Source organism: Rhyacophila brunnea, unplaced genomic scaffold (assembly GCF_057557595.1).
Source record: "Rhyacophila brunnea isolate RB1 unplaced genomic scaffold, BYU_Rbru_1.0 scaffold_20, whole genome shotgun sequence".
Taxonomy (NCBI): domain Eukaryota; kingdom Metazoa; phylum Arthropoda; class Insecta; order Trichoptera; family Rhyacophilidae; genus Rhyacophila; species Rhyacophila brunnea.
Genome location: NW_028232860.1, coordinates 7,052,263 through 7,079,121, shown reverse-complemented (window position 1 = coordinate 7,079,121; position 26,859 = coordinate 7,052,263). Strand labels below are relative to the sequence as shown.

General features: G+C 30.7%; 1 protein-coding gene across 1 annotated transcript in view; it reads left to right on the top strand.

Moving 5' to 3' along the window:
- amon (prohormone processing protease amontillado) overlaps positions 1–26,859 on the top strand; it is a 286,761-nt gene that overhangs the window by 161,121 nt on the left and 98,781 nt on the right. The window contains exons 3-5 of the mRNA XM_085948103.1: positions 584–827; positions 4,607–4,644; positions 23,686–23,762. Coding sequence (XP_085804229.1) covers positions 584–827; positions 4,607–4,644; positions 23,686–23,762 — 359 coding nt within the window. The remainder of the gene's footprint in view (positions 1–583; positions 828–4,606; positions 4,645–23,685; positions 23,763–26,859) is intronic.

Here is a 26,859-nt window from a genome sequence, read left to right as displayed (position 1 = left end):
GGTTTTGTATATCCGCATTGTTTTTACTTTGTTTTTTATACTATACCTATATTTATGGATTAGAATCTTTTATTTTTGATAATTCACCGTGCTCCTCTTCCCCATGGACACTTTTCATTAGAAATTCTCAATCAGAGTGTCTGCCGACCTCAGTCTTGGGTATCTGGTCCTGAGATATTCCCAGGCGTAAAATAACTACTGATGCTTCACACTCGAACGTAGGGTCTCGTGATACGCTCGAATGTGCGCGGGGCGAGTTGGTTTGCAGGGGTTGTAGAATTGTTTTAGATTTGTTTGTTTTTTAAAGATCACCGTTTTTCTCTCTTCCATAAGCTCTTTTTGTTAGAATGAATCACAAAAAATCAGTCAAAAATATTAGATTTAATTAGCATTGGTTATAAGCAGACTGATAGCTCAAAGAACAGGAGCAGTCATCTTGATCTATCTTTTTTCTTTTAATTTTTTAATTTATGTTTTCTGAAGAGTTTTTTTGCATAAAATATAATATTAGCATTTTGAATATAATACTGCAATAACTATAACTAGGTTAAATATTTTAAATTTGTTTATATTTTTATTACAGGTCCATTCGGCGATACAGCAGCCCGGCTTCGCTCGTGTAAAGCGGGGTCACCGAGCATTAAAAACGCCGACAATAGGGGCGCTTGGACCCCCGGGGGCACCCACGGACCCCTATTTCCCACTGCAGTGGTATCTGAGGAATACGGGTCAGAATGGTGGGAAAGCGAGGCTGGACCTCAACGTCGAAGCGGCCTGGGCGCAGGGCGTCACGGGAAAAAACGTCACGACAGCCATTATGGATGACGGTAAGTCATTATTTACATTTAAAAAAAAAATTTATTCATTTCCTTGAGAGTACATTACAAAATATTATTGGTTCATAATACGACATGAAAAGAAGTAAAATTATTCCTAATTTAAAAAAGAATAGCGTAATATAAAAATTTAAATCATATAATGTAACATAGTAAGGCTCGGTTCAGACACGGTGGATTCCGCGCGGAATAACCAATAACATAGAGTTTTTTTTTTTACTTTGGAAGAAAAATCAACTTATTTATTAGATAGTTATCAGGGTCAGGATCACCGTCAAGTAGTTTTACAATGACCTCAGAGTAATCCTATGCAAACTGAAGATCGTATCTGGATCGTAATCCGTTTATCAAACTTGAATGGTCAAAGACATAGCTTATAATTAGTATCTTTAGAATTATCTTCAAATGTGTTAATCTTGCCCATTTTTTGAATAATAAAATTCCCAATTCTTGTCAAATTTGGCAAATTTAGCTTTGTCAAATTCACAGAGATTATCAATATAATTTTTTATCGTAAATATTTCACTATTATAATGTCGATATAAATTATACTGATGGTTTTATAAATGCGTTTAAAAATTAATAAATGTAAAAAATCTTAACACCACTGCACATTTATGTACTAAAATATGACTATATTCTAAAACATTAGAGCGAGAGGTTTAAAAGAATACTATTTTATGTAATAACAATACTTTACGCAGTCATCAAATGTTTAAAATAAATATAAAAGATATTAAGGCTTCAAAATTAAATAAATAGATTATCTAAAACGTTTAAGGTATGTCCAAGATCATGCTTTGAAAATAGAACAAAAGCTCCATGTTGACCTACGCTGAGCATGTCCCCCCTTTAATATGTACAATAATATGTAATAATTGCCACTTGATGGTTTCTTCCTAATTTAAATATTATATTGCATTTGTTGAGAGTTTTAATATTTATTATCTAAAATAAATAAGTTTTTACATACATATCGTCACCCCTGAGCTCGATTTATTCATTTGAAGAACATAAAAATTGTAACTTGATCAAAATTAATGTAGGGCAAAAACGACTGGATGGCTCGACCATTCAAAATCACTCAACCCCACTCGATAGAATTATGTCACCCAAAGTCGAGTCCCGACATAATTTCTGGAAATTATTTGTTCGTGTGCAGTTGGCCTTATGAAACTTCACCGTGAGATGTTGTATCGGAAATAGATGACTGTTATCAAATTAATGTCTAAATAGAATACTTACGATATACGTAATAAAAACTTCCAAAATATAAGGGAAAGACAGGAGAAAACAGATGGGAAAGTAAATTAGAAATAATATCATATAATATATGTATATTAAATTCTGGTATCAGGTTATACGTATCTAATGTACCTATATGATAATATTGAAAGAGTTATTATCAGTTATTTGATACGAATTAATATCAAATATTTTTTTTACCAAGGCCTGAACAAAAATGAACCATAAGTGAGAATGAGAAAGAATTCGGCACGCTTACATTCTCCGTAATATGCGTTAAAGTAAGATAGACTTTGTACGGCTGATTTAAATACTCTATGTTCACGTCGCCAGTAAATATTGGTTTGAATGGCTCCATTAATTCAAAAACTGCGAGTACGTATTGGTGATATGTATTGTATTTGTGTTAAATATAAAGTTAGTGACAATTATTTTTAGTTAATTTAGTAGAAAATATAATTAACTATGTTGTATTGAAATTTGGTATCAGCGTACGGAGAAGCAATATGATGGTATAACGTTTCATGAATAAGTTAATAATAATAATAAAATTGAGGTTCTAATGTGCGTTATTTATACGCAAGAAACACGGCTTTATATAACTGAACAATATACACTTTCTTTATATTATTACTCTAAGGTTTTTAGTGAATCTAATAAAATTTCAACATTACTGTTTGCAATGCTCTTTTAATAATGCTTTATTTTTTTATCTCAATATTATACGGTACTTTTCGGTAAGATAGCTCACGGTGAACTGTGATACGGCAAAATATAATACGTATTATTTACATGTAAGCCAGCGACATCAATCTTATTGCAATGTAGAAAGCGTTTATTTGACAACCACTTTTAACTGTATTGATCTGTTTATAAAAGAATGGGATGAGATAACGAGATATTTTTTTTAATTTTATAGTGGCTGCGTCTGTTACTAAGTCAATAGTTTAAGAACACAGATAGGTAGTAGGCATAACGGAAATACTTCATTTGCTTTGCTCATATCAACTTCTGTATCAAGAGAAAAAAATTCACTAAGCAAAGCCCTGTCAGACGAAGAACGTTGTCGTTCTCTATTTATTACAGTTCCCTGTTTAGAGTATAGTATTAAACAGTGGAAATATTGCCAAAATCTTCGCAGACATCCGTTAACGGATATCTCGTAAAGACTGAAATAATCAGAATTCAGTCAGTTCTACCGATATTAAACTCTGTCAAGGTGCTATTCTAGAGACGACACCTATATAATCTCTGGGAAAATTATTTAATGACTTTAATAACTTTTCCTTAAAAGAAAAATGGCGCTGAGCGCCGGAAAACTTTATTTACGACGACTTCTGATTTATGGACACTCTTTATTTTTAATTAATTTCGCCAAGTAAAATATTTTACGTCTCAATATAATGTATAATCAAATCAAATTTATTTATTTTACATAAAATGAACATAACAAATTACATATTCAAAGCGTTCACGACATGACATAAAATAAGTGTTAATAATTTAAAAAAATAAAAATACAGAGAAATGTGAGTTAATAATACAATAAGTAATAAAATAACAAAAATAAAAGTAGATAGAAGCACACAGAGTGAACTTTGATAGACCCTAACTTAAAAACTCATAAAACAACGTCCACCTAAATTCACTCTCACGTAAGTGGAATATATCAATATCCGAAATGATTTCATTAAACATGGTTATTGTAATATTATAATATATTATGAGGAAAATTATTTGATTTTATAAAATGACTAAGCATAGTTTTTTGTATTTATTAAAAACTTGAGATCTCAATGTCAAGGAAAATCGATTTTTAAAAATAACCTTAAAAATATAGAGGGTGAAAAGTTCGAAAGGTCAACGTGTAACCTAGAAAATTTTTCTCATTGAATCAATAGTTATACATGAGTAGTTTAAAAGATAGAATTGTCTCTGATAACTATCTAAGAAATCTGGAGCATCAGCTGTTTATTCTGTCGTAGTAGTAGTGGTGGTAGCTTGTAATTGGTGAAACCAATAATTACGATAGCTACATGTAATTTTTTTTAATTAGATTGACGTTGTTTTATATATATCGTAGGGGTGCTGCCTAATGTTGGTAACTCGACATATTAATAGTTTTTATATAATAATTAATCGTATTTATTCAGATAGGTAATAATGGTATACATATACATTATAAATTTAATTTGTGAAAAGGTAGCATATTTACGAAAAAGCAATGCAAATCAAACTTAATTTTAAACAAATAAAAATTTAAGTATGCTTTAAGTTTCATTTTTGTATCTTGGGGGCGTCAAAATCAGTCAGTACCTCAGGCCTCTTCGTCCCTAAGCGCACTACTAATTTTATCACGACTAGATCTTGATTAGATTTTTTTTTGTTGATAAAAACATAAAACACTATATTGTAATTATTAGTTAATCATACTGAAATATTCAAAAGTTCTAAGATTTTGAAATTGTGACGTGAATGTATATAATGTGGGATTTATTTCTAATAAATTATTTATTTTTTTGCAGGAGTCGATTACATGCATCCAGATTTAAAATACAATTATGTAAGTAAACAATTTCGTTTTATAAATGCATAAAATACATAATTACAAGCTTTCATTACACTATTTTAATACGAAGATGTTAACCTATAAGTTACTGTTGCCCATTTACGATTATCTGCATAGAATATGTTACAGACATAGAGATATTAAGTAAAAAGAGAGGCAAGGAATCGGCTTTCTCATACAACTGAATGAAGCAGGCCAACAGTAGCCGACAACTTACGAGAAATAGCGACACGATAAAAAAAAAATGCAGGGCATCACGGAGGATTTACTTTGGTCATTATAACATACCCATATAATTAATAATGTTAACTTTAATTTTGCCGCAAATTGATTACCAGCCTGCCTCACCATACTTTTTTTATATAACCTGCCTGCTTCACCATACTTTCATAATATATAACCTGCCGTACCTAGGTTTACAGATAAGATACATTTCAAATATAAACCCAACGTAAATATGAAATTGCATAGACAGATGTATGCTGAAAATGCCTAATCATACTATATATATATATATATAATGTAATATAATATAATATAATATAATATAATATAATATAATATAATATAATATAATATAATATAATATAATATAATATAATATAATATAATATAATATAATATAATATAATATAATATAATATAATATAATATAATATAATATAATATAATATAATATAATATAATATAATATAATATAATATAATATAATATAATATAATATAATATAATATAATATAATATAATATAATATAATATAATATAATATAATATAATATAATATAATATAATATAATATAATATAATATAATATAATATAATATAATATAATATAATATAATATAATATAATATAATATAATATAATATAATATAATATAATATAATATAATATAATATAATATAATATAATATAATATAATATAATATAATATAATATAATATAATATAATATAATATAATATAATATAATATAATATAATATAATATAATATAATATAATATAATATAATATAATATAATATAATATAATATAATATAATATAATATAATATAATATAATATAATATAATATAATATAATATAATATAATATAATATAATATAATATAATATAATATAATATAATATAATATAATATAATATAATATAATATAATATAATATAATATAATATAATATAATATAATATAATATAATATAATATAATATAATATAATATAATATAATATAATATAATATAATATAATATAATATAATATAATATAATATAATATAATATAATATAATATAATATAATATAATATAATATAATATAATATAATATAATATAATATAATATAATATAATATAATATAATATAATATAATATAATATAATATAATATAATATAATATAATATAATATAATATAATATAATATAATATAATATAATATAATATAATATAATATAATATAATATAATATAATATAATATAATATAATATAATATAATATAATATAATATAATATAATATAATATAATATAATATAATATAATATAATATAATATAATATAATATAATATAATATAATATAATATAATATAATATAATATAATATAATATAATATAATATAATATATAAATTGTATTCTCGTTCGGCGGAGGATAGGTATTACAGATGAAAACGGTAGTAGTTGTTCGTGATGATGGAGGAGGCGAGAATTTATTTACTGTTTCAAATAACTACAAGGGTACAATCGATTCAATATTATAGATATAACGGCAATTCGGTGCGATGTGTCTTCAACGGAAACTTATAATCGAGTAGCATGTCCAATCACTATTTATTGACTGGCGCACTATAGAATAATATGTTGAAATGATTATGAAATAATATCAATAGTGGTCAGTGCACATTAGCGCAAATTCCAGGAGGTAAAGAGTTACAATATATTTATATAAACATTATTTATATTGTAGTACCTCTGTCGAAGCCTCTTAAACATATTATTTATTTTTTCAGGGGTGATAGTAATGAACATTAACTATTTTTTAACCCTTTACCTTGCTTGAATAAATTGATAAACTCTTGAAATGTTAAATTATAAAATATTCTCATTAAAATTAAATAAAATCTAAATATAAAGTAAAAGCTGGGTAGCAGTATAATAATATATATTTTTTTCTAATACCGTAATTATAATTTTCTATAATCTCTTCACCGAAAATAGCTTTCAAAGCTTTAAAGCTCCTGTTTACACCGCCATACTCCAAAGGTTGATTCGCGCGCGTTACAGATTTTTGTAGATTATTTTTATTTTTCACGGAGTTACCCAAAATGTGGTGCGTAAAAATTAAGCTTTTTTAGTAACTGTGAGTTTTACTTCAATTGATTAAGGCTATACTTCAGTTGAAGCATGGTCTAAAAAGATCGTGGCTAGGCGATGCGCGGATTGTGCAAATGACGCATGCCAAACGAAATATAATTTGTCATAAAAATCCAACATGCGTCCACTTAATGTTATGTCTATTGTTATATTACTAATAACAATAGTATATTCGTTGACTTGTTTTCTTTTGTAAGCACATACGTAAAGTTTTTTAGTCATCTTTACACGATTTAAGAATATTTTCATCCGACGCCATGACAAAACAAATCGACGTGCGGACATATCGACTGTTGGTCTTCGATTGACGACGAGTGCAAAATTTCGTCGCACCTACTGTTGAAAATTATTTGCCGTTTCACTGAAGTACGCTCTTAAGAATTAACTGCAATGGGCTAATTTCACCGTCATTAGCACTACAATTGAATCTTGGCCGCCTCTCGAAAAGGTTTCGTGAACTGATTGTGAATACAAGCAGTAAAGTCGCTTAACTAAAAGATTATTTAGCATTTGCCTTCAAAAGCATATTTTAATAACTCACGAAAAATTATATAACTAACTAAGCCAGAAGAATTTGTAGAAAATATATATTTGTCACTGCAATTCCCTGTTTTTCTCATTTGAAAAACCGGCATAAATGTACGATCCGAATATAAAATATGATATTAATACCAGAAAAGAGTATTATTGTAAATCATTATCCATTGAAATAAATAAAGCCTTATTTCAGTTGTACCTACATCGAATTCAGTAGTTATAGATTTTTTTCTCAATACATACAATATTATAACTTTAAATCTATAAATATACTACATTGTAATGTAAAATATATTCGGTAAGTTTTCTATTGTAGTTAATAGTTTGTAATTCAATTTTCCCATAAAGTCTACATATTCTTCAAACTTCTTTATATCTTTGTTCAGACTTGAGTCTTGAAGATACCCAAAACATTTCATTTTTACCATTATACGGTACCTGAGCCCTTAAATTACTGCAATTATAGTGACATTCATACCTAATATAATTCAGAGTATTTTCTAAATGAAATATATTCAAAAATATATTTATTGATATTGTACTCATCCGGGAAACTGTAAAAGAAATGAATTTTTATAAAGCATTATACTGTTTCCGTTTTCCTCAGTTCGATTACTAAATTTCCTTATTGCACGGTTAATTATATCTAAAAATCGTCTATTAACAATAATAATATTAATAATTATTTTATTTTTACACTAAGAATAAAAGCAACACGCCTCTACACTCTTTGCTTCATGGAAAAGAAGAAACTATAAGGCAAACATCGATTGATTTCACGCTCTTGTACCCAATGTAAACATTACAATTCATTCCATCTTACTCTATTGCATATTGCATATTGCGAAGATTAAGTGAATTGAATGCTTCCTCAGTCACACTTAGCTTAGATTTTATTCAGGTCTTGGTCCACATTCATTACTACAAACCGTTGTCCTACTTTTTACTTACAACTCACCATTTTGATCTATACGTAAGAACTGGCGTCGATGATACTATGTACATACATATATCTAAATTTTTGTTTTCAGTACTTTCAACTTCACATATAAGACTTAACTTGTTGAATGTCGCCTTCATATTTGTGGTTTTAAGTAATTAATAGTGGTAATAGTAGAACTCATAAAATACATAATATTAATATCATTATCATCATCAGCCTGAATTGATCCGATGATGGATGAACGCTTCTCCAAGCTGATTCCGTAACGTGCGTTGTGTAGTTCTTACTGTGTTCCCGCAAAATTTTACTATTTCGTCGATTCAGTAGCATTCAGGTTTACCTTTTGGACTTTATAGTACCAATATGTCCATCTCCGCTTATTTGAGCTTTTAGCAAACATCCTAATACATCGTATTACCCTCGTTTACCATTTTATTCAATCATTCCGTGTATTTCTTCTTATGCTTTAATTCAATGACATTATTAATGGACGACGCACTCAGTACAGTAGCTAGCAAGTAAATTCGCCCATAGTGACATTCGCACGTGCATAGGTAGACGTCACGCAATATCCATTATGCGATATCACGCATCGGGAATTTATAGCAATATCACCTTTATTGTAACGACGTTAGAACAGTGTTTCTAGTATCAATGCACGTTTGAGCGAACCTGTTCGAACCGAACCATTCAGCAGACCCGACAAAAAGTTTCGGGAATTTACAGCAATATCACCCTTATTGTAATGGTGTTAGAACAGATTATGCCATTCGGCAGACCCGACAAAAAGTTTCGGGAATTTACAGCAATATCACCCTTATTGTAATGGCGTTAGAACAGATTATGCCATTCGGCAGACCCGACAAAAAAAGTGAGTGTCATTTTTTTTCCAGATGCTTCGTCCATATTAATGTCATTGCCTTAATCCCATCCCAACATCACGCTGTTCCACTAAGTTTTTGAATATATTTCTACTGGTCCATGATTTACACGCATATTGGTTTTAAATACAATGAGAGGTCATTTTTAAAGACATTTTCCAATACTACTCTGCGAAAAATCATCTAAATTAATATTTATATTATATACATCTTTTATATACTTAAACATCTTTGGGGATGATGGGATGTGTGGAGATTAAGTCGTTGTTACGTGCGATCTTCGAAGAGAGAGAGTTTATTTATCGTTACAAGAATAAATAAATACAATAATAAAGATAATGGAGTAATTTTATAATCGCGGGTGCAGATGTACTGATAAGATTGACTATATTCAGTTAATCTTACTATATTATTGAACTGTCTTGCGAAGTATCGAGATGTTAATACAACCGAGAAACTGGACTCGAGTGGAATGACGGTTGACTGTGTCGAGTGATCGGACTCGAGATGAGTAGTGAGCCGAGTGATGGGCTTAAGGTTAGTTACGAGTTATGGATCGTCCTTGCTATTTATACAAATGCAGTCCATATATTCCAAGAGACATTATCGCAATTAAGCAAATAATAATAGACAATATTGATCTAGGTTATGATTGAGGAAATCCTGACAATCGCTTTGTCACTTTGTTTTGTATTCAAAACATACATATTAAAGTGGGTCACTCTTGTAATGCTGAGTATTATGATTGCTACACATCCAAAGAAACTTTGTTAAACCAAGTAGGTAAAATTGTTCACCAGTTCAAGCTGAGTGCTATTGATGAGGATCTGTTTTCGCCCAGCATAGTATTGAAGGGTGATTGTAACACCTCTGCCAGTAAATTTGAAAACTATAATTTCATATATTTGAATGATGGTTTTCATTTTAAATAATCTACAAACATAATTTTTTGTAGTACTTATTCCACTTTTAATCAATAGATTAGGACCGGTTTCGTCCGCCTCAGAGGGACATTTTCAACTGAATACATTTTTTTAAAACAATATTTATCAAACAAAATCCAAAGCGACAGAAATAATATAACAATATGTACATAAATAATTATCCGTCCAATAATACCTTCCTAATAACAGATTAATTTAAAATTAATGAGGTTGGACATAATCGGCCCTAATCTATTTATTGATTAAAAGTGGAATAAGTACTACAAAAAAAATTGCGTTTTATTAAATAAAAACAACAATACAATGCAGTTCAACCATGAATTGACAGTTAACAAAATAAAAGAAATCTACAAACAATTAAAAGATTATTTTTAAGGTAAAGATTCTGTTATTGCATCGCATTTTATTAATATTTCTAATAAGTTTTTTTGCATGTGACAAAACGATTTTTGAAAAATTCATAGTTTTTTACACTTTTTAATAAATCAAGTACCTAAATACTTTATCCTGAAAATATGCTGAAATTTTCTGTATGTAACATAATAATATATCAGTATATAACTGAGGTATAATCTTTCACTCTGTTAATAGACAGAATAACATGAATATTAAATGATGATAATTATTTCATCCATAAAATACAAATTGTCAACTAAATATTTTTGTATGGTTCAGAATCTTGTTTTTGTATCGTGTTCCAAGCCAGGATTATTTTTGGAGTGGGCTGGAAATGCTAATAAAGTAATTGGGTACGGCATTATGTAAACAAAAATAAAATTCGTTTGTACATTTTACCCTAGAGCTTATGTGGATTATATTTTTTTCTTATTTACGTGCAAATATTCATTTCGTGAAATGTAATTCCTATAAAGTAAAATAAAATAGACATCATTATATAATAATAATAATATATTTTTGTAATGAAATCATCATCACCCGAATTTGATTCGCTACTAGGTAAAAGTCTTATCTAATTACCTACTTCCACTATATTTTGCTGATTTGATTTCACCACCGCATATCTCCGCAGGATTCAATCAATACAATGGAAATTTAATTATTCTTTTATTCAACACTGAATATACACACTGTTTAAGTATGTAGCAATATTCTGTTGAAAACAGATAATTATGTTAATAATCAAAAATCATTACAAGATAAAAAGAACTTCTTATGTACAACTTTTAAATTTTCTGTTGAATTTTTATGCTCAATAATATGCTCAAACTTGTACTTTATATGAAGTAAATAAAAAACAAACAAATATAGAATACTGAAATGTCATTTTGATTTCCATAGTAACGCACGTATATATTAATAATTTAGTTGATAGGACCACCCCCTTTGCAACCAATAATAGTCTTTTATTTTTTACGGATTTTTCTGAAATAACTTTCCATACAAAACAGAATTAACTGAAAATGAATTCAATTCTGCTTAAAGATGGCTAAAAGTATTAAAAGAATGCATTGGCATCGTGTTCTGATATATTCTAAAAGTTTCAAATGTCTAGCTAGTCAGGAAGTTAGTTAAAAATCGATTGCAAGATTTGTACTGGACAAACAACCACCGGACAAACAAGAATACGAGCTAATAAAAACGTTGTAATATATGGTCTGGAAACTTTTCGGAAAGGGAAGACCATTCAACCGGAAATTGATATAAGTATTTGTGTTCGAATCCTATTCAGTCTAAGATTTTATAAACAAATCTATAATCTAAAAATAGTGATGTTTTCTGGCTTTTCAAAATGATGTAGGTATGTCATCTGAGTTTAGTGAATAATACAACATGGTGATGTTTGTTCACTCACAAAATCCCATTTCCATAGTTTTATAATGGATATTTAATAAATGGGTCATCCTATAAATAATACGGATAATGTTTGAAATAATAAAAAAGAAGTTTACTTACTTTACATTTTATCACCATATTTGATCATAAGAAGATCAAATAGGCCTCCACATAGTGGAGGTTGTATTAAAGGTTTTTACGAGAAATTGATGTTATCCAATTGTTTAACAATCAATGAAGTTAATGATCCCACCAAACGACAACCGACCCGCACCGCATTCGGTCTTAATCGGGCGTATCACAGGACCCTACGTTTTGGTGTTAAGTATAATTTTATTAAGACTGCGAATATCTCAGGAGCAGTTCCTCAAAACTGAGGTCACCAAGCACGCAAATGTACTTTGATTGAATTTACATCATTAAGTTAAGAGTATCCATAGGAGAGATGAGCGCGTAGAATAGCTAGTAAAAAAACTCCTGAACAAACTTAGTGAAGAGATCATCACGTAGGCAGTGTGCAAAAATGCAATAACAATTATTATTGATCATTGTAGCGATCAGGTCGGATCTATTAGGTCAATACTCTGGTTTCAAACATACATCGAGAAACAATACGTCAATGTTTCAGATCCGGAATTTGAAATCGGTACCCACAACATTACAAGAAGGCACGTTGTCTCTCAGTCGTTGTGGGTGTCAAAGATGTTTTATCCAAGATATATTTTCCATTATTATTTAGAATTATTTCTCATTTTTCTCCCTTTAATTTTAAATTCGTTGGCGATATAATCCTCTAGGCTTTGAGCTGAAGAATAAATAAATCCAGCTCTGTTCGGATTTTGTTCTAAGCTGTTTCCCATTCATATGGTTTTGTAGACTGCGGGAAAAACAGTCAACTGGTGGTGCCATTGAAGGAGAATAAAATATGATAGATATGTCATGATTTCCCATTTTAAATGCCGTAGTTTTTGCAGGGTCTGTTAAGAAGGAAAATACCTACAAATATTTCAAATTTCAAATATTTCGAGCTTGTTTTATAATGAAAACGTAATTGAATAATACGAATTTACAGAATATTTCTTAAAGAATGTGGAAAATAAAACAAACAATCTTTTTTCTCGGAAAATGCCTGTAATTTCCGTTGTCAATAAGCTTTCAGTAATAGGCAATACATCGATAAACAACCCAATTAAGATTTTTGGAAAAACAAATTTAATAATCGTTCCTTTGCCAATAATAATTCTAAAACAAATATACTTGTTGTATATTAAAAAGAGAAACGTTGTGAATATTATTCTTGAAAATGTTATTATATTTTATTATATTATTATTGTTGGAAAGTATATTAATTCTTTTAAATTAATACCGTTTGCAAATAAGTAGGTATTATTCTTGAATAATGGAGAGAGATTATGATTCTGTCTTACATCTTACTAAGCTTCAAAGGTCTCAGATTTTGAGCTTTGAGAATCGATGTCAAATCTTAGAGGTACATTGGTACGATCGCGTTACAAACACTAGATTTCATGAGTTGACATTGTAGCCCTCGGTGATTGAAGTAATTACGAAGATATGCTTCACGTGGCTGGGACATGTGTTCCGGATGCCGTCAGAGACTGCGATACTATGTATCCTTGTGTCACAACCTCAATGCAGTGGCTGGATCTGCCTTAACCTGCAGCGGTGCTACAAAAGCGATCTACGCGCTGCAGATCTATGGAGGGAAGTGGTGCTAACTTGCGCTTGATATGTGCCCCAGTGCTGGGGCGTGACAGAGTAGAATAAGAAGATGAAGAAAATAGAATTACACCAAATAAATGCCGGCTCAATTGATAACTAATTCCCTTATACAGCAATAATACTGGAATTAATAGTGTTGATGGGTTTTACAATACGATGTACTGTAATATTGGGGTAACTATGGCTTAATCATAATTTCCTCTCCAGAGAAAGAATATGCACCTCTGATGGAGAGATAACAATAATATGTAAATTTCTGCTGAGCAGTGGCGAAACAAGGCTGTATGAACGGGGCAGCTGCCCCTGCAGGGCGCAGAAGTGTAGTTTCGTTGAATCTGCAAGAGTAAAAGGTGATCGGAATCCTAGAAGTGATGCTAAAATGACCAAATTACGGGGGAACGAACCTTCTTATAATTATGATAATATTTGGAGTACCTATATTATGTTTAAAAAATTTGTTTATGTAATACTAAACATTCCGTTGTCAATTATTGTTTATCGATGGTTCAGTCTTTCTTCTGGTTAACTATATGCAATATTAAAAATTCGGAGTATATGAAGAATTCTATGATTTTTTTATTAACAAAAAAACGATGATCATGATTTCGTACATTTTTGAAAATATTTTTATTATCTAGTAGTTATTAAATCCGTATAGTTTAAGTCTGTCAATGGTAACCGGACACCATTGAACTAAGTACCTATTTATAGGTCGGTAGTAAGTCTACATAGGTACCTACAAGTTTTGTATTACGTAATGGGCGCATTTTTCGTAACTGCCTTGGGCACTAAAATACCTTGCCATGCCCCTGCTACTAATTATTATTAATTCAGCAATTCAGAGGCAGAATTTTAGTTTTTTCTATCTTTAATACCGCTGTAGCCAAATCCAGTCAGTAATATGCCAAACTGTTAGCCATTTTAGCCTTTTGGGATAATCTATCACATTCAAGGCCTGAACAAAAATGAACCATAAGTGTGAGTGAGAAAGCATTCGGCACGCTTATATTCTCTAAAATATGTGAGCACGTATTGCTGAAATATTTAATTTTTGTGTTAAATATAAAGTTAGTGGTAATTATTTTTAGTTAATTTAGTAGTAGGTTAACTATGTTGTGTTTAAATTTGGTAGCCGTACTGAGAAACAACACGATGGTATAACGTTTCATGGTTAAGTTAAGAATAATACGATAATTGATGGAGGTTCTACTGTGCGTTATACGCAAGAAAAACGGCATAATATAGCTGAATAATACGCATTCTCTTAATATTATTACTCTGAGATCACATCGCATAACAAGTTTGTCTCCATACTATGGTTTTAAATAAATAAAACACAACTTGAATAGATATAATAATCCAAATGCACAGCTTTTACTTGAATAGATTTTAGTGTTCATAATATCAATTCAAATATCAAAGAAAGCAGAATGTATTTTCTCCCCAGAGTCTCTCAGTGCCGTTCCGAGGAATCGATAGTTCTCTGAGTATAAATATTTTTTATGAACACGTGCTTATAAAAGCTCCTTTCTAGTTCAATAATAACTTAAGCGTAGCTCGAAAATAAACTCTGGTCTTCGGTGTCACCTTCAGGGAGCTTTCCACCTATCAACCTTTCAACCCTAAGAAGGCTTTAGAAGATTTGCGACTATTTACCCGAGTAAGGGAAAAAATACTGAAAAAAGCTTCATAAATATTTTTCGGCGTCTTTGTATTATATTGCTATGGAAAAAAATACTAACTGTAGTTATGATTTCAATGATTTAGTAAATATAGACAAATATTTAGTAGATTTTTGGACTCTTAAAAACCATTTGCTGCTCATTAAAATAGTGAATTAAAATACATAATTATAATTTAATATTACCGACACAATGTAATAATAATATGATTTATGAAGTCTTTTTTTCTGGTGAGTGAATGAGTCTAAATCACTTTTTGTTTTAAAAATCTTAAAAAATTTATTGTTATAAAAATCTATGAAAAAATATGATACCATCTATCGGATTATATGAGTTATTTACACTACGAGGATACCTATGGGAAGTATCATAGAAGAATAGATTTCTAATATTAGTAATCTATGAATTATCATTATCATTTATGGAACTACAACCCTTGGTGGGTCTTGGCCTCCTTCAAAAATTTTCGTCTACTAAGGACGATCTAACGTCTACACTGTCCAGTTGCTTTGACTGAGCATTCTTAAATATCATCTGGTGCAGTTCAGCCATCTCAATTTCAACCATCCAGGCATTCTCTTGCCCTCGGAGGTTACGTACATAGCTCGCCTTGCTGGCATTGTATGCACGTGGCCGATCCATCGAAGTCTTTGCATTTTCATATGCCACGTGATCTTTTCGCCCCTATAAAGTGTGTATAGCTCCTCATTATACATTGACCTCCAAATGCCACTTTCTTGAACATTTAATTAATCTATGGATAATAATGTACCAGTACAGCATTAGTCTCAGAATGCAAGCGTCGAACAGGTGGCATTTAGTTTTAACCGGGTACAGATGTGTATGTCAGACATTTCGCATCAAATTGCATGTTGTCCCAGCGATTCTCATTTGCAATTTGCATTTCTTTGCATAGTACCATTTACCGTAGGTTCCACCCCCAGATATTTACATTATATGAAGTATAAAATGGTATCTTCAAAAATACATTATCAATCCATATTCTGTTATACCTATTCGATTTTATTGATAGTGGGCTATTAAAACGACAACTTCAAAAGTAATATCATACTTTATCTGACATGACACATTATGACGTTTCAATTCTATATCTTCTTTGGCCATATCCGCCCCTTAACTGGAGCATATGGACACCACGCGGTGCCTGCAAGAATCCCTGTCGCTCGCCAGTCTTCTTGCTTCGTTCCAGGTCAAACCAGCATCCCGTAGGTCCGCCGTATACACTCTGTAGATTGTATTTAGCGGTCTTCCAGGACGCCGGAATCCGGTCGACTTGAAGAACAGGCAAGCCAGGTTGAAGTACTCTTCTGGCATCCGCAGCACGTGGCCGAGCCAGGTCCAACGTCGCCTCTTCACTTTCAGCGTGATGAGAGGCTGTATTTGTATTGCTGCAATTGTATATACTCTAGTCTTTTCTGCTACGTATTCATATTTTTTCTTAAATTTAGTACAATATAAATTCCAAGTGAAATTAATACGAAGTTATTGAAAAGCTTTTAACCCCCGGAAGTATCAGTGGCCAATGCAAAAACATCCGCCTATTTTTACCACCGCTATTTTTCAATTTTTTGTAATGATAGAAGTCCGCCCGATCCAATTAAAGCACCGTCATAGAATAGCATAAATCATATTAAGCCCCCCATTTCAGACGCAAAATAAAAGCTTCCAAAATAATACAAAAAGCTCTTTAAAAAGTGTTTCGTTTGTTCGGGCATTATGGGAAAGATCTCGTCTGATAAAAGGGTAAATAACTTCCCCATCAAAACGCGGTATCTTTATTTCGTTGATATTGAGATTTCTTTGTGTAATTAAAAAAAGTTTTATAGCATTGGTGTATCAACATTGTGAAATATGATAACACTTACATCCACTTACAATAGCCAATTTCGGGTATTTTTTATGTTTCAAGTACATATCTTTAAAATAGATTACTTTTTGTACATTTTTAGTAGCCTACTACAGACTTACTACTTATGTAAATCTACCAGCAAACAAATAAACTATGTATAAAATTACAAGACAAAAAGAACTTTTTATATACCACGTTTTTAAATTCTCTGTTGTATCATATAAACTTAACTTGACTAGCTTAAACGATCAAAAAAACTTGTACTTGATAGAAATAATATTGAAATGTCATTTTGACATGTCATGTTGATTTCCATAGTAACGCAGGTATATATTAATAATTTAGTTGCTAGGACCCCAGACCCTAGCAACCAATAATGGTGTCGAAATAACTTTTCATACAAAACAGAATTAACTGAAAATGAATTCAATTCTACTTAAAGATGGCTAAAAGTATTTAAAAAATGCATTGGCATCGTGTTCTGATATATATTCTAAAAGTTTCAAATGTCTAGCTAGTCAGAAAGTTAGTTAAAAATCGATTGCAAGAATTGTACTGGATAAACAACCACCGGACAAATAAGAATACGACCTATTAAAAACGTTGTAAAATAGTTTAAATTGTATAAAAACTATTAATAAATAGTCATAATTTATAATATTTGAAAATACAATGGCAAACAAGGAAATGTGGATATTTTTTTGGAAAAAATAGTCTTTCCCCGGAATTATCGACAAGTAGTCTCATGGAGCGTTGTTCTCATTAAAACTACATTTTACGACTGTATTAGCTACGTTTAGTCTGATAGCCATTGTTTGAAGGTGTGAATATGCGTTCAGTTTTGAACAAATATTAATAGATATAATATATGAATTTAGAATAGGAAAAAATCTTTACAAACAATAATATTGTATTATTTGAAATATTAAAATACCTAAAGGATGAAAAAAACCTGCTCGATTTGTGGAAGGGTCTCGTATCCCCTTTGCACCTTGCTGAACTTGCCGGTAGAAGGTTGTGTAGAACGTCAAAGTCATCACTGTTGAGTGTCATGGTGTGGTGGATGTAGAGGTCTTGATTTGGTGGTTGCTTCGATGGATGGAGGAGCGAGTTTTATTCGTACATCGTACAAGAGTATGTTACAGTAGTTATGTTACAATACTTATGATACTGCTCCGAGGTCCGAATCTCGGCAGAATGAGATGTTGTGCAGAGCAATACAGATACTGAGATACTAACAGACCGGGAACGTATATTCGAGTGACATGTCCAATAAATTATGATCCGCTATTTATTGACGTACTCATAATCAAAATAATATCTTGAAAAGAATATTTAGGAAATAATTAAATTGAGTCAGCTACTATATTGAGTTTGCGTCATTGGATATAGCTGATTATGTGGAAAAATGGATATCGGGGAAATTATAATTGCAGTAAGTTATTTACTGAGTTTGCCATAATTAGACACTACGTAAATGGATGTTAGGAATTTGTAATTTCGGTTAGTTATTTAATATCGCCGATCAATATGCTGACACGGATTGAGTTGTTTATCCCCATAGATTTGAGATAACGTTTCGAGCTTATCGAAAATACATTAAAAAAAATAGACAACAGACCAAGAAGTAAGAAAACAGTGAGGAAAGACCTTCATCCAGTAGTGGATTAACATTAAAAAACATTACGTTAATCTTAAATCTTATGAATGATCATTTACAGATAATCAGCCTGACTGTCTAAGATGGTTGAAAATAAGTAGACATTTTGCACCCCATTAATTTTACTTAAAATCAGACCCGACAGCTTTTCCCGCGGTAAGTAGCTGTCAAAACGTCGGAGACACAACATTACGTTGAGAAATCTCTGCTATTTTTAAAGTCCCACAAATAGCCAGTTATATTATATCACTTGCTTCTGTGAACACTCGTGTAAGTTGGTTGTTCGTTATTGCCATGTTCACGTAGAATTCGTCACGCGAACGTGTCACGTTGGTTGGCGCGGATTGATACTGTGTTCGTGAATTTCATACATTGTAGGGTAGTTAGTGTGTTCATGATAGGTACACTTTTTAATAGAGGGATAAATGGGGATTACTTATTATTTCATAAGAATGTGGGTGTCTGTCTAACACGGCGATACGCAAACTAAGTTCCACTAACAAGTTAAAATGATTAATGTTGGGGTAAAAGGTTTACAGGGCATTTAGTATAGTATCTACCTCAGCATAAAATAAAATAATGGACACATTGAAAAAAGTTTTTTCCATATTAGGGACTTGTTTTGAAGTTAAAGGGGGACGTGCGCCGCGTAGATCAAAATGGAGGTTTTATGCTATTTTCAAAGCATGATCCTGGACATTCCTTAAATGTTGTAGATAATCTATTTATATAATTTTGAAGCCTTATTATCCTTTATAATTATTTTAAACATTTGATGACTGCATAAAGTATTTTTATTACATAAAATAGTATTCTTTTAAACCTCTCGATCTAATGTTTTAGAATAATTATAGTCATATTTCAGTACATCCATGTGCAGTGGTGTTAAGATTTTTTATATTTATTAATTTTTAAAAGCAATTATAAAATCATTAGTAAAATTTATATTGAGATTATTATAGTGAAATATTTACGATAAAAAAATTATATTGATAATCTCTGTGATCCCAAATTTAACAAGAATTAGGCATTTTATTATACAAAAAATGGGCAAGATTTACACATTTAAGATAAATCTAAAGTACTGATTATAAGCTATGTTTTTGACCATTCAAATGTGATAAACATTCTACGAATAATATTTGCTTTATAATAATTATTTACCTAAGAATAAGGTAGTATTTTTTTGAAATACGCCATATCTATTAGCATTTCCCAGTGACTTAGCTACAACATACGGCCGTAGCCATAAATTGACAAACGATAAATGAAGTAGGGAGTAAGATCATGTTAATGCGCGTGTTTGAATATGTACCTAACCGAAAAAAACATTTGACTATATTCTAAAACATTAGAAAAGAATACAATTTTATGTAACAAAAATACTTTATGCCGTCAAATGTTAAATATAAAAAAAAGAAGATAATAAGGCTTCAAAATTATATAAATAGATTATCTACAACGTTTAAGGAATTTCCAGGATTATGCTCTGAAAATACCATAAAACCTCCATTTGATCAACGTGCGTCATGTGGGCCCCTGTACAATTTTATACAGAAAAATTAATTTTCTAATACAAAATACATAGCACGTCACCGAAAATGTCCACGTCTTTGGGGAGCGCATAGTCTCTGCAGCCCTCGCTAATGGTGCCTGATAGGCTTGACACGAGGAAACGGTTCCGATCCAGAATAAATCATGACTGCGACCACGTAGGTAATTGACATACGCATGTAAATTTAAATTCATTATGACACCAGGATTGGAAACCATCCCTCGCGATAACTGGCAAAAGTTTTGCAAGAGCAGCAAATTCCTACGAGATTCAAGAGGGTGGCAAGTAAGCATGCCTTGTAGAAAACCAGTCGGAAAATTATCGAAAGCAAAATAGTTATTTTGTCTTAAAATAAAGACGAAATCAAAGAATTCCTTCTGGACGTGTTCTAAAATAAGCTTATAGGAAACTTCATAAAGACACCAGACAATCGTCCCATTTTCAAGAATGCTACAAGAATGACATAATGGCTATCTTATGGCTAATATATAAAATAATTAAAAAATGTGTACGCATTCCCGTGCAGAGAGAACAATACATTACAATAGGACGAATCTTTGCACGGGAGAGCGTGTGAGCTTATTAACAATTTTGATTTGCAACAGCGTTTAATGATAAAATGTTTTAGCAAGGGAGGAAAAACGTATGTTGGTAGTTTATGAAAGTGTATTTCTTTAAACTATGGAAACAATTTTTGAAGGTTTCATGACCTTCTTTTCCTGGTGTGTTTAAGATGGGCCTGTATGGTGATTATGTAGGTATCTTCCATACTTGAAACGTGGCTTGATATAACGACATTGCTCTACTTTTTTCGTATCATTGGGCCACGGCGCACATTTGGGAAAATTTGTTAATTGTCTGCTATTAGTGTGCACCCTCGTGTAATAGTTTGAGTAGCACTGGTAGATCCTATTACCTGTCCTATGCGTGTGTATAAAATCGTAACACGCACTCTGTGATATTCGCAACAGTTTTTCCAACCTTTTCCTAGCAATAATTTTTCTGGCTGACGTAGGCTTTGTCCAGTGAAATTATACGAGTTTTTAATTGAAAAAATTATATTAGTTCAACATAAATATCAGTAGCGAAGGGTGGAGGTTGGCTGTTAAGATCCGCCATAAATAGTGCTCATAAAACTTTTTTATTCACACGTATTTGTTTTTATTTAACTAAGACTACAGTTTAGAGATTGTATTGGTTAGTTTTTAAAAATCAATCAATCAATTCATACGTTATTTGTTTTCGTTGGATTAAGAATACACATTACACATATTGTTGGTTATATTTTTTAAATTCATTAAGCCCTGCTTAAACTAAACTGTAATAGATAAAAAATATTATTCTATCTATAAAATATTCGAAGATATATATGATTTAATTGCATAATTTTAGATAATTTATAAATATATGAGTATTATTTATTATAGCTTGATTTTCGCAGGATTTAATTGAATTCTAAAAACTAACCAACACCATCTGTAAAGTGTAATCTTATTTCAATAAAATCGAATACGTATGACTGGCAAAGTTTAGTGTGCACCATTTATGGCGGATCTTAACAGCCTATCTCCACCCGTCGCCATTGATAAAATATAGTATATAATATCATTACTGCTGTATAAAGGCCTCCCTTAGCTTCTTTCATTCTTTTTTGTCCTTAGTTTTTCGCTTTTATTTCCATCTACTGAGCATGATGATTTAGTTTAGTCAATATAGCGAGCGTCTAAATGATTGTTGAAACCTCTTTGGTACCGCTGTATTACAGTCCCATTTATTCAGCTTGGCTACCTATATCATGTTACGTACATACTCTTGTCTGTCTCACTTAGGTAAATTGGTTTATTTTGAGGTCGTTACAAGTTATTCCTTTTTCTTCTTCTTTTTTAAAACTACAAATGGTCATTAGGCCCAGTTACAGAAGTATAGCAGTTATGTAATATTAACAGTGAAACAATCATATAGAAATTAAAATTAAATACATATATTATTATGTATTGCGACTTCATCGGGAATCAAAACCTCTAGATGAGAAGCCAGTAGCTTATAATTGGGGGGCGGATTTATATGGAACAAAAAACATGATTATATGCATGCACGTATGCACTTAAAATCAAAAAAATATGCACTAAAACCGAAGAAATATGCAGTTAAAAATTTACATTTTTTGTAAGAAAAATTGTAAAATACCCACTTAACCCAATATTACTGACAAAAAATCGAACAAGTAGTTAATAATATTTCAACATAATACGATAGCAGAACAAAAAAACACAAACAATGAATATAAAGTTATTCAATTACAATTTTCAAAATAGCTTTTTCACGAGTACAAATAATTGAATAATAAATGCAATATAAAACAAACATAACTTAAAAAAACAAAAACGACAACTATTCCTAAATAATATTTTCTGTTTTTTGCGACAGAGGTGATTGGTAAAACTTTAAATAAAAGTGCCTGAGTTTTCTGATAAATCCACAGCTCGGAGATGGCATTAAAAATGCAAATGCATCTAAACTATCTACTTTCCTAACTTAGTTATATTTCGATAAAATAATTTAATAAAATTAAAGTTATAAATTTAAAAGCTCTAAAATATGCATTTATTTATGAAATATGCACTAATGTCTCAAATATGCATTTATATGCACAATAAAATTTTATTTTTGAATTCTGTGTCTCTCATAGCTGTGCATACACCCTAACAAAACATGCACTAGCATATAAATCCGGGTCCTACTTATAATATATTGGAATACGAGAGCCGCTTGTATTAACACTTTATGAACTTCAAAAGCCGTCATGAATTGCCAACGTTTGATACATAGTCAGGAGTCGCCTTTTTGTTTTTCGCGCAGAGGCAATTATTCTATTCCCTGCTCAGTTTCATTTTTAGCTCATATTCGTTCAAGTCCCATCGTGAGTAGTATTTACTTATATACATATGTTTTATTTGTGCAACGTATTTTTAACAAAGCGTAACCTTCAGTGTCTAACCAACCTAATAACTTAGTACTTTACAATTTATATATTAATATGTTTTTATCTTATTTCTTTCAGAATGCGGAGGCTTCATATGACTTCAGTAGCAATGACCCGTTCCCTTACCCACGCTACACAGATGACTGGTTTAACAGGTAAATATTGCACCTTCATTAGACACAGTTAATTGATAGAAAGCCGTTTTAGAGAAGTTGAGTTTACTTGACCAAATTGTGTACCTACACAGTTTATCAGTAATTAAGGAAACAATTTGAGATGTGTCTTCGAATATTGTACTCTTACATATTATATTATGTAGCTTTTTCTAGTGTTTCTATGCTTTTGGTTTATACGATTTTTACCACGTTTTTCTTAGCTCGTATTCTTGTTTGTCCGGTGGTTGTTTATCCAGTACAAATCTTGCAATCGATTTTTAACTAACTTCCCGACTAGCTAGATATTTGAAACTTTTAGAATATATCAGAACACGTCGCCAATGCATTCTTTTAATACTCTTAGCCATATTTAAGTAGAATTGAATTCATTTTCAGTTAATTCTGTTTTGTATGAAAAGTTATTCCGGAAGAAATCCGTAATCCAATCCACTATTTTTGGATGCTAAGGGGGTGGTCCTATCAACTAAATTATTAATATATACGTGCGTTACTATGGAAATCAAAATGACATTTCAGTATTCTATATTTGTTTGTTGCAAAATAGCAAAAAAATGATTTGTTGACAATTGCCTTATTTGTCCTAAATTAATAATACATAGAATTGTCAAGTTTATATGATTCAACAGAAAATTTAAAAACGTGGTTTATAAAAAGTTCTTTTTATCTTGTAATTATTTCTATTAGAGTAGCGAAGGGTGGAGATAGGCTGTTAAGATCCGCCATAAAGAGTGCACATTAAACTTTGTTAGTAATACGTGTTTGTTTTTATTGAACTAATACTACAATTTGAAGTTGATGTTTGTTAGTTTTTTAAAATTAATTAAACACTGCGAAAACCAGGTCTTAATAGATAATGATCAAAAAATACTCGTCTATTTATAAAATGTTGGATTATCGGAAATGTTCTATTGGAAATATATGGTCGTATATTAAAGACCACCCAACCTATTTGCGTCGTATAGTACTGAGATAAAATTCACGTCTAAATAAAACACGGTTCTTGTTGGATTACATGAAGCTAGCGGCAAAAAAAAATGAAAATAGCCGAAATACTGAAATATTTTGTTAGGTTAGGTTAGGTTTTCATTCTTGAATTCATAGATTTTACCAATGCTAATGCTATGAAAATTGAATTAACATTCATATAGAATTTAACAAAGTTGGAGACCGTATAGTACACTGTCATCTCTTTCCGATAGAAAGCTCATAGAGAACTGTGCTACGGTGAAATGTTTTACATACAATTTACATATAACCGAGAGATGCAGAGGAACGAGAGAGGTGGAAAGTATTGGTCCCTCAAAAGATGAGGTCACGATTCTCAACCATTAGTGAACGATCAAGAAGAAATAATACATGTCGCCTATTTTCCAAAATTCACCTTGTCCATTTTGTTTTGTTTTGAGATATTCACAAAAAAACCAATATGGAAGCACTATATAGAATTTTTTTTTTCTTGATCCATTGGGCGGGTGATATTAATATTTTAACTACAGAGCTTTTCCAATTAAACACTTGGAAGTTATTTGGAATGTGATATACTTTTTTGTATTGAGCGAAAAGTTCAAAATACTCACTTTGTAACAATGGGAAAGATGATATTTGAAAATTGCCACCAGACGGACAATATGCATTTTGAGATTGGATATTTTTCAACCGTCATACTGACTGCGGACGACTAGTTTTGGAAATGTTTATAGAGCAAGTTTGTGCCACTTTCAATAAGGAATAAAATCGCATATTATTCAGTTCATTTTTTGTCAAAACTGGACGAGATAATTTTTGGAAATGGGCGACTCTAATATTGTTTTTTGTATAAACGCCTCGAATTAAAAGGTACAACAATTAAAATGATAAATAATAATTATCTCACGAATTCTGGTCGTTATTTTAAAAGCTAAATTGTGTTTTTATTGTTGATGTAAGACTACACCTCCTCTGTTACATGGACCATAGAAACAACAATTATTATTAACTCACGAGAATGGTCAAGTAGCATGTTTTATCGTGCCTGAGCACTCTCCCTATTTTCACGAAAATAATAATGATACACGTACCACCGCTAACATCCCTCCCATTAAAAGGTCAAGTGTTGCCATTAACAGTATTCTCCTTTTATAAATTGCTCAGAATGGCCAACTATTTAATTAAATAAAGTAACGTGACGCTATAGTCGTTAGTTAATCTATATAGGACTAAATTTCAGCACTAGTTAAGACAGATGAGCCATTTAGGTACTAGATTTTTGTTCTTTTCAATGTTAAGAAAACGTCGAAGTGTATTTTTATACATCCAATAAAGATCTTAATGACTGCCGTGACTCAGCAATATACAATTGATTTAAGTTTTGTAGTTTTCTTTTTTAATCACTTTTTGCAGTTTGGTTTTACTATTCGGTAACTTCAGACAATATTCGTCACTGTTCTGGCAGAAGACACTAATTCGAAAAATGACATATTTAGTTAGTTATACCAAAATATTCCTTATTTCAAACTATACCGTCTGGAAACCTTATTAATAAATAAACAGTCTTTATTTTAAAGTCATCCTTTTTACGATTACTTAATAAACTCACATGATAGACCATTTCAAACATTTTAACAACTTCAAAGTCAGATTACTCAAAACTAGTATTCTCCAGTTAGTGTGTTCTGCCAGAACAGATAGGATATACATCAGTGGCGAAGACATCATGCTAGGCAATTATTATTTAAAGCCTACCATATTAAGAAATATTAATTTAAACATTTGACACTAAGTATTGAATTTAGGGTTCACATACACATAGATAATAATTATATACTGTCTATGCAGGGAACTCAGAAATACTGGGAACTAAAATACCTAACGGGTAAGGAGAAGCAGGCAACCGATCTCGAGTATGGTAGAATGAACGACATTATTAATTGACAACGCACTCAATACAGTAGCTATCAAGTAAACTCGCGCATATTGACATTCGCACATGGATAGGTAGACGTCACGCAATTTCCATTGTGCGATATCACGCATCGGGAATTTAAAGCAATATCACCTTTATTGTAATGGCGTTAGAACAGATTATGCCATTCGGCAG